Source organism: Argentina silus (assembly GCF_951799395.1).
Source record: "Argentina silus genome assembly, chromosome: 12".
Classification (NCBI taxonomy): Eukaryota; Metazoa; Chordata; class Actinopteri; order Argentiniformes; family Argentinidae; genus Argentina; species Argentina silus.
The window spans coordinates 18,792,678-18,808,237 of NC_139666.1; the positions used below are offsets into that span (position 1 = coordinate 18,792,678).

Genomic DNA, 15,560 nt, shown 5'->3' on the forward strand with positions numbered 1-15,560 from the left:
CATCATCTTCATCCCATCCCACACCTCTCGCACGTTGTTCTGCTGCAACTTCCTCTCTACCTTCCTTCTGTATAACTCCCTTGCCTCTTTCAGCTTGACTTTGAGTTCCCCTTGTGTGTGCTTCAGCTTTGCTAGGTCCCCCTCTTTGAACGCCCTCTTTTTCTTATTGAGGAGGGCCTTGACATCGCTGGTAATCCAAGGCTTGTTGTTTGGAAAGCAGCGCACAGTTTTTGTGGGAACAACAATGTTTTCACAGAAGTTCAGGTAGTTGGAGTAGCAGTGTGCGAGCCCATCCTTCTGTTTCTTGGTTCTCCTATTTGTATTTCTACGAAGGATGAGCTAACGTTTAAAAAGTTTAATAGGTATCAAAACCAAAAGTCAAAGCAACAAGAGTTAGACCTCTCTGCATGTTTTAAAGTTGGATTGGTGTGAATAGCTTAAAAGTTGTAGGAGGAGTAGCAGGTGGAATAATTGGAATAATAATAATAATACTAAGTATGTCAAAGAACAATAGTTGGACTTGCTGAAACAAGCCCACTAATTATACTTCAACAAACCAACTATTACAGCGTTGCCTGAGCTTCTAAAGCTTATAGGAGGAAGGATGGGTCTCTGGATCAACATGTCTTTGTTCCCCATATCCAGCTTCTACTGAGAGAAGGTGAAGGTGCCCAGTCCGACCACATGGACAGACAAAGGAACCGATACTTTTGGCAATTGTAAAATCAAATAAAAATGCGATTGGTCACGTACATTGCATACAGCCGTAAGAGATATAGTAAAATGCTTTATGAATCTAGCTCCTCGTTCAACAACAATCAACAAATCAATATAATCTAGTAATAATAAAGGAGTGACAGTAGTCGTGCAAAATGGTGCAATGTAGTAGCAGCAGTAAATGACTGTAATAATAATACAATGACAAGGGTGCCATGGATGTAGCAGCAATAATTACAGTAATAATGCAAACGTTCAATGAATGTAGTAGCAATAGTTGCGGTATGGTGGAGGAGAGCCCTGTGGGGTGAAGGCTGAGTGAATGCTGCTCTGGAACTGGTTTAACTGGAGTGTCGACACAGTCCTGAAATTCAGCTTCTGCTGGGGAGGAGAGGAGAGGTTACCAAGGGTGGCAATGGAAAAAGTAAATCTGTACTGGTGAAGCTCTGAGCTCTGATCAGTGAGAAGAAAATGTGGCGCAAAACAAAACCAGCTTTCAGCTATTTATAGGAAATGGGGAAAGAAAGAACAGCGGCATGCCCAATCCTTTCCCAAAACCAAATTGGGGTCTCTTTTACTACTCACACAGGTAGTCCGTTTTTGAAATCTGGTTAAGAGTATGCTATCCTCCTACCAGTGCATAAATTCCCCTCTTTTCTGAACCTGGGCATTGACTAACTCGACACCAACTCCCACAAACAAACTTTTCCCCCTCACCTCCAGAGCGTGGATGTTGTGTAACAGGAAGATGAGGCCTGACAGGACCAGCACAAGGACGAAGGGGGCATATTTGGACAGGCTCTTCCGCATGGTCCCCCGCCTCTGCTGTCCAAGCTCAGGCCCCATCTTACATTCTGCTGTCACCATGGTGATGATGTCCCCATTACCAGTCCCCTTGACATGGACATTTAAAAACAGTCATTAGTGAGGTGGGTTAGGGTTAGAAACATACTTCATTCATTTTTAGCATTTAGATATCGAGCCTTCGAAAAGTATTCAGACCCCTTCACTTTTTCCACATTTTGTTGTGTAAAAGACTTCATTTAAAGTGAAATAAATTAAAAGAATTTATCATCAATCCACACACAATACACCAGAATGACAAAGCGAAAACAGTTTTTTAGAAATTTCAGTAAATTTATTAAAATTGAAATACAGAAATACCTCATGTACATAAGTATTCAGACCCTTTGCTATGACACTCTCACAAATTAGCTGAAATGCAAAAATGTCATCAACAAATCACTCAATAAGTTGAATTGAGTCCATCTTAACGCATGGATAATAGTTCATGTCATTTTGGAATTAATATCATTGTTTTTATAGGGTCTCTGATTTGCATAGGAATAGTTGGATTTGCTTAAGCACTAATTATACTCCAACGAACCAAGTATTACAGCGCTGTCTCGTGTGGGACGTCATCATCTAAAATAATATTGCTGCTCTAAATTATTTTGACCAGCAGGTGCCACTAGTGTACATTATATGTTTTTCCTACATGTTGTTGGCTAATCTTTTCGAGAGAGGGGACTAGACTCAGTCTGCCATGAAAAGAGAATGAGGTTTTACATCCTGTAGGTCACAGAGATCAGGAAGTGTCATTCAATAACGCACAGTTTTACTTCAGCTGCAGTTTAAAATAGAAGTCGATAACTCTATATTGAGAACATCACTTCCTACATCTATAACAGTGGAGGCTGGCGGAGGTAGAAATCGGAGGACGAGCTCATTGTAATGCATGGAATGGAATGAGGAATGGTATCAAACATACTATTCCTCATTCTGTTGCATGTATTACAATGAGCCCGTCCTCCGATTTCTACCTCTACCTCCCCTGGTCTATAATACTGTATGTCACATATGCAGCTAGAGTGGGTTTAATAGATTAACATGGTTCACACTGCACACAGGGACATGTACTAGCTTGGAGGGGCCACAGAGAAAGCACTAACAGAAGAAAAGGGCAGGGTGGGCAGCCGTGTGGTGCAGCACAATAGTACTGTTGTCTTCTTGTCAGATTCAGTGTCGCCCATTGTCACTTTCAACTCTGTGATACCTCTCCTTCTCTCACCCTCTCATTGTTTCCCACTGACTTAATACAGAGAAAATCCACAAAATGAAATAGGTGGGTCAAATCATACTTTGAAATCCATCTTTTGGAGAGTGCTGTTCATTAACATTTACATTTTTGACATTTAGCAGACGATTTTATCCAAAGCGACTTACAACAAGTACATTTGTCTAAAATAAGTGAATCATTGATACATCAGTCATCATAAGAAACAATCTATGCTAGGACCAGGTGCCCTTGGCAGTCACAATGCTAAAGAAGGAAAAAGGAGGACTTTGGAGAGAAGATGCTCTTTGTTATTGTACAAAACCCAAGTGGACGTCTGTTTCTGGAACATTCTCAAACACCTCACCTGAAAGGCTCAACTACAGCAACACCAGGACCTTCATATTGAACTTGTGCAAGGGTTCCCGAACGTTTGATATAGATCAGGGGTCTCAAACTCGCGGCCCGCGGGACGACATTTTGTGGCCCCCTACTTGACATCAAAGTTTAGTGTTAGTGCGGCCCGCGCGTTTTTCTCACACGCACCTTTTTGCCGAGTCGTTGCCCTGAGCGTTTTCTATATTTTTTTTATCACTTATGGGCTACCATAGCTCAGGCTCGTGACAACTTCCGGTGGTGTTTGTTGACAAGTTAGCCAACGCGAATTAGCGAATTTTTCCTGAAATTGTCTGTGCTCGTCGCCAACCTTTCTCTTTACGGCAGGTTTTTTTGGAATACTTGAAACCCTTTTTTTTGTGGAATACTTGATGCGGCCCAGCCTCACCCAGACTACCTCCAGCGGCCCCCAGGTAAATTGAGTTTGAGACCCCTGATATAGATGGAGACAGTTAAGAGTTATAAACACTGAATTCTAAAAACACAACTGCCTAACAAATAAACCATTGTTCTTATTGTAGGGAATAGAAAATAACATTTTAGGTAACAATACTTTGAAAGTGATGTTGAAGGAAAATGAGAGCGTGCATTGATGCCAATAGTGTACTTCACACAACTGTGTGCATCCATGTTGCCATGGCCTTACCTGTGTACAGCCTGTGTTTGTGAGTGGCTCCTCTGTGTGCGTGAACTCTTTAGCTGACTTGGTCTCAATGAAGAGATCTGGTCCGTCACGGTTTATGCTCCCCGTCTCCTCCCCTCTCCTCCCTGGCTACACTCTCTCTCTTTTTTTTCTCTGTGCCCAGTCCGACCACATGGACCCCCTGGACAGACAAAGGAACCGATACTTTTGGTAATTGTAAAATCAAATCAAAATGCGATTGGTCACGTACATTGCATACAGCCGTAAGAGATATAGTAAAATGCTTTATGAATCTAGCTCCTCGTTCAACAACAATCAACAAATCAATATAATCTAGTAATAATAAAGGAGTGACAGTAGTCGTGCAAAATGGTGCAATGTAGTAGCAGCAGTAAATGACTGTAATAATAATACAATGACAAGGGTGCCATGGATGTAGCAGCAATAATTACAGTAATAATGCAAACGTTCAATGAATGTAGTAGCAATAATTGTATTCTTCACATATTAAAAAAACATTAATATACATGTATATATACACACACAGTATATTGCCATTTGTTCATTGCAAATGTTGACACTTTACATGATGATGTGCTGTGTTTTACCTTCTGCAAGAACATCTGCCGCTCTATAAATGACGACACATGACCAAATATTATCAACATCTAGAACAGAAAAGAGCAAATCTATGAAATCTATGAGCAAATCTATGAATCGTCTCTAAATGAATAAATAAATAATACATATCTAAATAAATAAATATTTACACTCACTGAGCACTTTATTAGGAACACAAAACTAATACTGGGTAGGGCCTCCCTTTGCTTTCAAAACAGCCTTAATTCTTCGTGGCATTGATTCCACAAGATGTTGGAAACATTCCTTTGAGATTCTGGTCCATGATGACATGATTGCATTCCGCAATTTGTGAAGACTTTAGGTGCACTTTCAAGCTGTGAATCTCCCATTCTACCACATTCCAAAGATGTTCTATGTGATGAACAAGGGAATAACAGGATTGTGATGTAGCAAATCATCATATTTGCAAAAGTTATATAACATATAACATTAATGGTCATCAATAAACATAATTACACCGGTGCTATGGTCATACATACAGTATGTACAGTAGGAGATTGGCCATCTGGAGTACTGGGAGAATCTGTGGGTCCATCTCCCCCGGCATGGCAGGCCCATTGGTCGCTGGGCTTGAACACCCAAGAGGTACAGTATGGCATACATAGAGAAACATACAATTAGGTTCACAGATGAGTTCTAACAGTTAGGTTCAGATTGGTGATTCTAAGCCATAATCTTTGGAGTCATGCCCTGGACATTATTTTAAATGACTGTGGTAGATACATATCTACTGTATATGACTATTACTTTCTAATAGGACTTGCTATTATTTTTTTCTTTTGCTAAAAATCTGATACTGTGCTCCTGTGTCTGTATAACCAAACATATTTGTTATTTAGAGCAGGGACGTAGGAAGTATATTCCCCCTTTCTCCCCAGAGACATTTTTGCATATCACCTGTTAAACAAGCAATTCTGGTGACTTTTGACCAGAGAATAACATAGTGGTTAGTGCAAGTGAAAAGCGTTGAATCCAACAGCAGACACAATCAACTGTTTTTTTTATTTTTATTGCTGAGCTTTCTGTCCAGGGACCTTCGTCATAGCAATGAATTTAAACATAAAAAAGACCACAATCAAAACAAGGTTCATCAACATAAGAAAGGGAATACATTTTGAACAATGAATTATCATGATAATGGTGCCGAACCCGACCCAATCCCACCAATAGGACAGACAGGAGCGCAAACAAGCGGAATAAAAATCTGAATGAACATAGCATCTTTTATCATTTTAATTTTACAGGTATATATAGGCTAAGCCTATAAAGTAGGGAACACAATACCCATCCATAACATAGGCTAAATGTTATTAGCTCATAGAATTTGACCCAAACCCACCTGACCCGATCTCCCTATTATTTTTTATTGACATGAGCCCGCCTGATCCGCGGGTAAACCCAACCCGCGCATCACTGCTGGACACACACACACACACACACACACACACACACACACACACACTCACTCATACACAGCCAAAAGTTGACCTTCTCTCTATTGTGCACTCAATGAAAATCTTGATGAGGTCGGGGACATCAACCTCATCCAGAATAAAGAACAACAAAAAGACACCTGCTGACAGGGTTTGCGGCCGCCACTTCCTACGTCCCTGATTTAGAGTGAGCACTAACATGAAGGGACTAAGGAATGCAGGAATTCAATGCATTCTTTGATAAATCCCTCAATGTACTGCAATACAATTCAGCAAATGCTCTATGACAATCTGAATCCAATTCAAATGTTGTATTAATGCACTGTATACATTGTCTAGCAAAATCTCATGAAAATCGTGCTTTTACAATCAGTGGGTCACAAGTCACGAACATGGTTGTTGTCATTTATTCCATCAACAATTTCAGTGTGTATAAGGTTCTTCAACGAATGATTTGAAACTAGGCGTTCCAACCCGATGAGAGAAAACCCTTTGGCAATGGCAAATAAAGTTTCAATAGAGCTGTTTGTCTGGAAAAAAAACACAGTATTAATGTGCTTGTGTTGATTAAAGAGTCAGTCCTCCCATCTCTCCACCCGGTTGGTGTTTTTGTGATTGTGAGATGGTTGACAACATTTTTCCCTCTCTCTCTCTCTGCTAACTCTTCCCTGGGCAGACGTAAGACAAGAGGGTGTCAATCATGTTTTTGATGATGGGGGGGGGGGGGTGGACGTCATGGGGGAGGTGGTGGGCCAGAGTCATCTCCCAGGCATCCACCAGCAGGACATCCAGGCCCTTGAACATAGCTTTGAGCACTCCATCTATCTGCAGGGAGAACCAGTCACTGTTGGAGAGCTTCACCCTTTGGTCCAGAGTCTGGAGGTTGGCTGAACGGACCACCACCAGGGTCCCAGGAGCCCGGTCCTGGAGTCGCACCACGGCCCGCCGGATGTGCCGAAGTCGGCGAATGTAGATCTCTATGGGGTAGAAGTTGAAATGGGCCCAGACGCTGATGACTACCACAGTGTTCGGGCCTCCGGCCAAGCCATCCAGTTCATTGAACACATAACGTAGTTCACTAGTGATCATGCGGACGAAGTGGAGAGGCGGGCCGTGGCTTCGGTACTTCAGCAGGATGTTGTGGGTGCTGTCCACCGCCATGAAGGGCCCCTGGATCGGAGGACTGTGTAGGTTGAACTCCTTCAGCTCTGAGACCGACAGAGAGGGAGAAGATTAGTGGGGAGTTGGGGGTTGGAGAGGAGAGAGAGAGAAAGCACCTTAGATACGGCTGAATATGGAGAATGTCACACTCACCTGGTACAAAGGTTTTGAGGTACTCAAACCACTGTCTGGCAGTGGAATCTCCATATATGTACACCATCTTGTCCTTCAGACACTGAATAATGGCAGACGGGTCGTTAAACTGGCGCATCATGACTCCACCTAGCGCTCGCCACGATCCCTGGAAGTAATACCCAGAGGGCATGACCCTGATAGGCTCTGCCGTCACACTGCTGCTCTTCACCTCAGATTTGTCTGAAAGAAAAGAGCAAAATTTGAATGTAGCAGCTAACATTAGAGATAGACTGATAATACACGGATGGAGATTGATTTGTATTGACATTTACACACACACACACACACACACACACACACACACACACACACTTACCTTTAATTTCAGGCAGCACAGTAACATTGCCAGATCCTGTAGCATGAATTTGTACTTTGATGTTTACACCACTAAGAGAAATCAGAGACAATCATTTTGATATGTTATCAAAACAATATCATAGATATGAAACAAATTATATTGTATTTGATTATATTATAGTTTTTATAGAACATTGTAAATGTTTTTTAAATATGTATGTAAATCGGTGTGACATTTCATTCCACGACTGCAAAACCCTCCTACTATTACTACTGCTACAACTGCTACTACTACTACGCATGTTAATAGACAGAGGCACAAAGTATAGTACTATGTAGCCTCTGAGCATACACACAGCTGGAAGAGGAGTGCTTCTTTGTTGGTGAGCGGGACATTATAGCTTCCCCTGTCGTGGTTGATGCGTGTGTCACAGCTCAGCAGCTTTGGCTTATAGCAGTACCAGGGCTCCCCTGTGTTAAGATCTGTATAGTTGCACAATGGCTGCTGATTGGCCAGCAGACATAGGTTACAGACAGTTATCTCAGATTGACGGCCAGAGCGGAACAGACTCTTGAAGGTCACTCGGTCAGGCCCTTCCTCCCGTAAGCGCTGTAGCACAGCGACAGCCTCACTAGGGTGGACCAGCGTCACCTCTACCTGTGCAGTACCCTCCCATAGTAACGGGAAGACAGCTGAATAGGACCCGTTCCGGTGGTCCAGCACCTGCCCCGCCACGCCCGCCCCCAGCTCTGGGGAGTGCAGCCGGGCCAGCAAGAAGTCCCCGCCATAGCGCTTGGGCAACCCCTGGGAGTCGTGCATTTGGACCAGAGCCTCCAGCTGGTCGCCCACGTGCCACTCCCTCCCTCGCGCTGCTGGTAGGATAGTAAACAGGCTGTGTGCAGGGTCGCTTGTCTGGGCAATAGCGATTAGACTGGGTGGGGGCTCAGGCCAGGCTATGGACTCAAAGAGGTAGCGTTCCTCCATAGCCTCTTCAGGTGAGGGCTTCTGGCCCAGATGGGCACAGTAGCTCCGGTTGCGGTATGGGGGAGGAGAGCCCTGTGGGGTGAAGGCTGAGTGAATGCTGCTCTGGAACTGGTTTAACTGGAGTGTCGACACAGTCCTGAAATTCAGCTTCTGCTGGGGAGGAGAGGAGAGGTTACCAAGGGTGGCAATGGAAGAAGTGAATCTGTACTGGTGAAGCTCTGAGCTCTGATCAGTGAGAAGAAAATGTGGAGCAAAACAAAACCAGCTTTCAGCTATTTATAGGAAATGGGGAAGAAAGAACAGCGGCATGCCCAATCCTTTCCCGAAACCAAACTGGGGTCTCTTTCACCACTCACGTCATGCAGGAAGTCAGTTTTTGAAATCTGGTTAAGAGTATGCTATCCTCCTACCTAAATTCCACTCTTTTCTGGACCTGGGCAGTGACTAACTCGACACCAATTCCCACAAACAAACTTTTCCCCCTCACCTCCAGAGCGTGGATGTTGCGTAACAGGAAGATGAGGCCTGACAGGACCAGCACAAGGACGAAGGGGGCATATTTGGACAGGCTCTTCCGCATGGCCCCCTGCCTCTGCTGTCCAAGCTCAGGCCCTATCTCACGTTCTTCTGTCACCATGGTGATGATGTCCCCAATACCAGTCCCCCTGTAATGGACATTTAAAAACATTGTCATTAGTGAGGTGGGTTAGGGTTAGAAACATACTTCATTCATTTTTAGCAGTTAGATATTGTGCCTTCAAAAAGTATTCAGACCCCTTCACTTTTTCCACATTTTGTTGTGTTGTAGACTTCATTTAAAGTGAAATAAATTAAAAGAATTTATCATCAATCCACACACAATACACCAGAATGACAAAGCGAAAACTGTTTTTTTAGAACTTTCAGTAAATTTATTAAAATTGAAATACAGAAATACCTCATGTACATAAGTATTCAGACCCTTTGCTATGACACTCTCACAAATTAGCTGAAATGCAAAAATGTCATCAACGAATCACTCAATAAGTTGAATTGAGTCCATCTTAATGCATGGATAATAGTTCATGTCATTTTGGAATTAATATCTGTTTTTATAGGGTCTCTGATTTGCATAGGAATAGTTGGACTTGCTACCCTATAAAACCATTTGTATCATATTTGATACACGAGTTTCCGAGACCTCTATCTATATCAACATGATCAATACTTTCCTTAAAAACCCGTTGTATATAATCTGATACATGTATTCTGCCCTCTAGTGGATTATCGTTCCACTGCAGGCAGTGGAAGGTTTTCTTTTGGCCGATTTAAAATAGTCGCTGTGATTAAATCATCCACGAACTTTTGCCAGGAAAATCTTTGCTAATTTTCAAGAAGTTAATGTAAGAATAATATTTTTATTGTTACTCGTTTTTAAACATAAGTATTGTCTGTATTGAAACAATGCATAATTACTTAATAATTCATTCTTTATATTACAGTTAAATCATGTTAAAAATGTGTAGGTATATAAGGTATATTATCCCTGAACTGTCATGTCACGTGTTTGTAATGTTGTGTCTACCACAATACAAACACACACTATTTTGATGATTTAATTAATCTAATTAATGACTGAAATGCCATCTTAAAATACATTTTGGGTATTTTCACAATAACAATTCACAATTGTTGTTCACAATTTTCAAAATGTTCACAATAAAATCATAATCGCTATGCTATATTGGCCATTTTTGTTTTGTTTTGATTTGTTATGTGTGTATTTTCAGATGTCAAAAAGAATAGAGGAAGAAGAGAGAAAAAGAAAGTACATTGAAAATGTCATCAGCATGATAATTGATGGCAATTCAAGTGACATAGAGGAGTTAGGGGAAGATGATGATGAGGAATGGACTCCTCAGGCCATGCATGATGATGGAAGTTCAGATAGTACTGATGACAAAGATGAAAGTGTAGCCCAGACTAGCACAGAAGTTGAGGTCCCAACAACAACACAGGACACAATCAGGAAGGAGTCAGTGAAGGGCAAAGCAAAAAGGAAAGAATACAGATGGAGAAAAACAGAATATCAAGCTCCATCTGTCGATTTCATTGCATGTGTTGAGGAAGGCACAGAGGACAGGTGTGACTGGACACCATACATGTATTTCAAACAGTTTGTCACTGATGAAATGCTGCAGGAAACTGCAGAACAAACAAACCTGTACAGTGTACAAAAAGAGGGCATGTCAATAAACACAACTGCCAAAGAGATAGAGCAGGTTCTAGGCATGTACATGAATATGGGGTTAGTACAGATGTCCTGTGTGAGAGCCTATTGGGAGATGGAGACAAAGTTCCCTGCAGTTTGTGATGTGATGTCTCGAGGTCGATTTTTGAAATTTCTGACACTGATTCACTTTCAGGACAACCTCAGTGTGTCTGATGATGCAAAGAAAGACAAACTGTGGAAGCTCAGGCCATGGTTACAAAAACTGCGAGAACAGTTTCTCTGCATACCTCCTGAAGAATGCCATGCAGTTGATGAAATTATGGTGCCATTCAAGGGAAATCTCATCTACGTGTGTACATGCCTGCAAAACCTCACAAATGGGGTTTCAAGATGTGGGGACGTGCTGGACAAAGTGGCTTTCTTTATGACTGTGATGTTTGTCAAGGTGCAGAAAATCCAGACAGAGAAAAGTCGGAAGTTGGTGTTACAGGAGAAGTTGTGCTGAAAATGACATCAACACTTCCAGCAGGAAGAAATCACAAGGTCTTTGCGGACAACTACTTCACATCAGTTCCCCTGGTGCAACACCTAAAAGAGAGAGGAATCCACTACCTTGGCACGGTCCGGATGAACAGGGTGAAAGACTGCACCATGATGGATGAGAAAGAATTGAAGCAAAATGGAAGAGGATCAATGGACTTCAGAGTGAACCAGGACAACAACATCATTGTAAGATGGAACGACAACAAAGCAGTGAACCTGATGTCCTCTTTTGTTGGCATTGAACCTGTGGGAAATGTGAAACGCTGGGATTGCAAATCCAAAACTCACATAATGGTTCCCAGACCAGCCATTGTTGAAACATACAACAAGTTCATGGGAGGTGTTGATCTCCTTGATATGCTGTCTGCACATTACAAGTTCAGCTTCAGATCCCGAAGATGGTACATGTACATCTGGTGGCACACTGTTACAGTGGCACTCGTCAATGCGTGGAACCTCTACAGAAGAGACCAGAAGAAGCTAGAGCCCCAGATGAAACCCATGGCTCTGCGAAGGTTTCAGGCTTTTGTTGGCACTTCTCTCATAAGTGCAGGAAAGGCCAAAATCAAGTGTGGCAGACCAGTATCCTCTCTAGAAGCGACTCCCACACCACCCCGTAAAAGGCCAAGCTGCAGTGTGCCTCTTGATATGAGAAGGGATGACATTGATCATTTTCCAACATGGGAAACCCGACAGAGATGCAAGCACTGCACCGGCAATCACTTCTCACATGTCTACTGTGAGAAGTGTAAGGTGCATCTTTGCCTGAACAAGGACAGAAACTGTTTTCGTGCCTACCACAAAGTGAAATAAAAAGGCCTTAAAAAGTTTTATGTAAAAAAAAAACTAAAAAGAAAACTGCCTGAAATGTTCTATATTTTCTAAATGTTATGGGCAAAATTTGTTTTTGTATCTAAAATTAACATTGTTGTGAGCAAAAAATTGCCAAAAAACCCAATGTATCAAATGTGATACAAAAAAAATATCGTAAACAAAATGAAATGGCAAACGTTTTTTGGGGGATTTTGTTAAAAGGTTTAATAAACATCTCAGTTCCAAGAAATTAGAATTTTCTGGCTATTTTTTGATTGGTTGGGCTTTACAGGGTTAAGCACTAACTATACTCCAACGAACCAAGTATTACAGCGCTGTCTCGTGTGGGACGTCATCATCTAAAATAATATTGCTGCTCTAAATTATTTTGACCAGCAGGTGCCACTAGTGTACATTATATGTTTTTCCTACATGTTGTTGGCTAATCTTTTCGAGAGAGGGGACTAGACTCAGTCTGCCATGAAAAGAGAATGAGGTTTTACATTCTGTATGTCACAGAGATCAGGAAGTGTCATTCAATAACGCACAGTTTTACTTCAGCTGCAGTTTAAAATAGAAGTCGATAACTCTATATTGAGAACATCACTTCCTACATCTATAACAGTGGAGGCTGGCGGAGGTAGAAATCGGAGGACGGGCTCATTGTAATGCATGGAATGGAATGAGGAATGGTATCAAACATACTATTCCTCATTCTGTTGCATGTATTACAATGAGCCCGTCCTCCGATTTCTACCTCTACCTCCCCTGGTCTATAATACTGTATGTCACATATGCAGCTAGAGTGGGTTTAATAGATTAACATGGTTCACACTGCACACAGGGACGTGTACTAGCTTGGAGGGGCCACAGAGAAAGCAGAAGAAAAGGGCAGGGTGGGCAGCCGTGTGGTGCAGCAGAATAGTACTGTTGTCTTCTTGTCAGATTCAATGTCGCCCATTGTCACTTTAAACTCTGTGATACCTCTCCTTCTCTCACCCTCTCATTGTTTCAGACTGACTTAATACAGAGAAAAATGAAATAGGTGGGACAAATCATACTTTGAAATCTATCTTTTGGAGAGTGTTATTCATTTACATTACATTTACATTTTTGACATTTAGTAGACGCTTTTATCCAAAGCGACTTACAACAAGTACATTTGTCTAAAGTAAGTGAATCATCTATACATCAGTCATCATAAGAAACAATCTATGCTACGACCAGGTGCCCTTGGCAGTCACAATGCTAGAAGAAGGAAGGATGTTTTCTTATTTATTTTTTTATTTTTATTGTTAACAGTAGAGAAACTGCACAGAGGGGTAGTGGGGGGTGAAGAGGTCTTTAGGAGGGACAGTCAAAATGTAGCCTGAAAAGATGGGTCTTCAGTCTACGGCGGAAGATAGGTAGTGACTGTTCACCTGAAGTCTCATGGATTATGCTTTTTCAGCATCCCACTCTTTCAAAGAATACCAACTTTGTTATTGTACAAAACCCAAGTGGACGTCTGTTTCTAGAACACTCTGAAACACCTCACCTGAAAGGCTCAACGACAGCAACACCAGGACCTTCATATTGAACTAGTGCAAGGGTTCCCGAACGTTTGATATAGATGGAGACAGTTAAGAGTTATAAACACTGAATTCTAAAGACACAACTGCCTAACAAATAAACCATTGTTCTTATTGTAGAGAATAGAAAATAACATTTTGGGTAACAATACTTTGAAAGTGATGTTGAAGGAAAATGAGAGCGTGCATTGATGCCAATAGTGTTTCCCCTTCTGTGTGTCAAACCTTTCAATAATATTGGAACATCCATTTTTTGACATTTAAATGAATGATCTATAGCCTTTGATCCTTGAAGAATATAACTAATAAATGCTTCATGAATGAGAGATAAATGCCTTTGCGGATACTAATGTACCTGCTAGTGTGCTGTAGCTGGAGTACCTGTCTATAGCGTACTTCACACACCTGTGTGCATCCATGTTGCCATGGCCTTACCTGTGTACAGCCTGTGTTTGTGAGTGGCTCCTCTGTGTGCGTTGTGATCGCTGTCTCTCTGTGTGTGAACTCTTTAGCTGACTTGGTCTCATTGAAGAGATCTGGTCCGTCACTTTTAAGCTCCTCCCCTCCTCCCCTTTTTTTCACAAAGGTTAAAGACATGACACATGACTTGTCAATGATGATCTTGTGTTTCCAACAGCCCTGTGTTTTTCAGATAGATAGATAGATAGAAACTTTATTTATCCCAGGGGGAAATTCAGGTTCCAAGTAGCGTACAGACATAGGGGTATCACACACAGCATACACATACAACATACAACATTAGCAGTATTGTATACAGGCGAGGTGCAGTTGTAAATGTCTTTGCAGTTAGGTGAGGTGCAAAAAGGTAAGGCAGACAATTATAGTGCAATTATAGCATTAACATAGCTACATAAATATGGACTATTTTTAAAGTGCATTTAGTCCAGGCTGGTGGAGGGAGGTAGGGGCTGTGTATGAGGCCTAGCATAGCCAGTAAACATTGTAGTTAATGAGGTGAAACAGTGACATGATACATGATAGTGATGTGATGCGGTGGTGGGGTGGCTCTTTGTCCCTGGGCGCTCCAGTAGACAGTGGCTGATGGCTGGTGATTGAGGTCGGTGACGCCTTTGATGATGGGGGGTGTTGGGAGATGGGGGGCTGTGTGAGATGGGGGAGAGGTGTAGAATGGCCCTGCACGCCGACAGAGACAGCTCCTGGAGAGGGGGTGGGGTAGGCCACCGCAGCTGGGTGGTCGAATCTGTTGTAGAACTGGTTCAGTTCATTGGCCCGGTCTTGACCTCCCTCAACGCAGCTACTGCTCTTCCTCATGCCCGTCATCATCTTCATCCCATCCCACACCTCTCGCACGTTGTTCTGCTGCAACTTCCTCTCTACCTTCCTTCTGTATAACTCCCTTGCCTCTTTCAGCTTGACTTTGAGTTCCCCTTGTGTGTGCTTCAGCTTTGCTAGGTCCCCCTCTTTGAACGCCCTCTTTTTCTTATTGAGGAGGGCCTTGACATCGCTGGTAATCCAAGGCTTGTTGTTTGGAAAGCAGCGCACAGTTTTTGTGGGAACAACAATGTTTTCACAGAAGTTCAGGTAGTTGGAGTAGCAGTGTGCGAGCCCATCCTTCTGTTTCTTGGTTCTCCTATTTGTATTTCTACGAAGGATGAGCTAACGTTTAAAAAGTTTAATAGGTATCAAAACCAAAAGTCAAAGCAACAAGAGTTAGACCTCTCTGCATGTTTTAAAGTTGGATTGGTGTGAATAGCTTAAAAGTTGTAGGAGGAGTAGCAGGTGGAATAATTGGAATAATAATAATAATACTAAGTATGTCAAAGAACAATAGTTGGACTTGCTGAAACAAGCCCACTAATTATACTTCAACAAACCAACTATTACAGCGTTGCCTGAGCTTCTAAAGCTTATAGG

General features: G+C 42.1%; 1 protein-coding gene across 1 annotated transcript; it reads right to left on the reverse strand.

Moving 5' to 3' along the window:
• Positions 1-5,144: 5,144 nt before the first annotated feature.
• On the reverse strand, positions 5,145-14,223 carry LOC310813451 (NXPE family member 3-like). The gene is made up of 6 exons (XM_083682478.1): positions 14,100-14,223; positions 9,013-9,190; positions 7,897-8,675; positions 7,560-7,630; positions 7,202-7,423; positions 5,145-7,095 (listed from the first exon to the last, which is right to left on the reverse strand). The coding sequence occupies exons 1-6, from the start codon at positions 14,189-14,191 to the stop codon at positions 6,545-6,547; spliced, it is 1,893 nt and encodes a 630-aa protein (XP_083538604.1). The 5' UTR covers positions 14,192-14,223; the 3' UTR covers positions 5,145-6,544.
• Between the last annotated feature and the right edge of the window lie 1,337 nt (positions 14,224-15,560).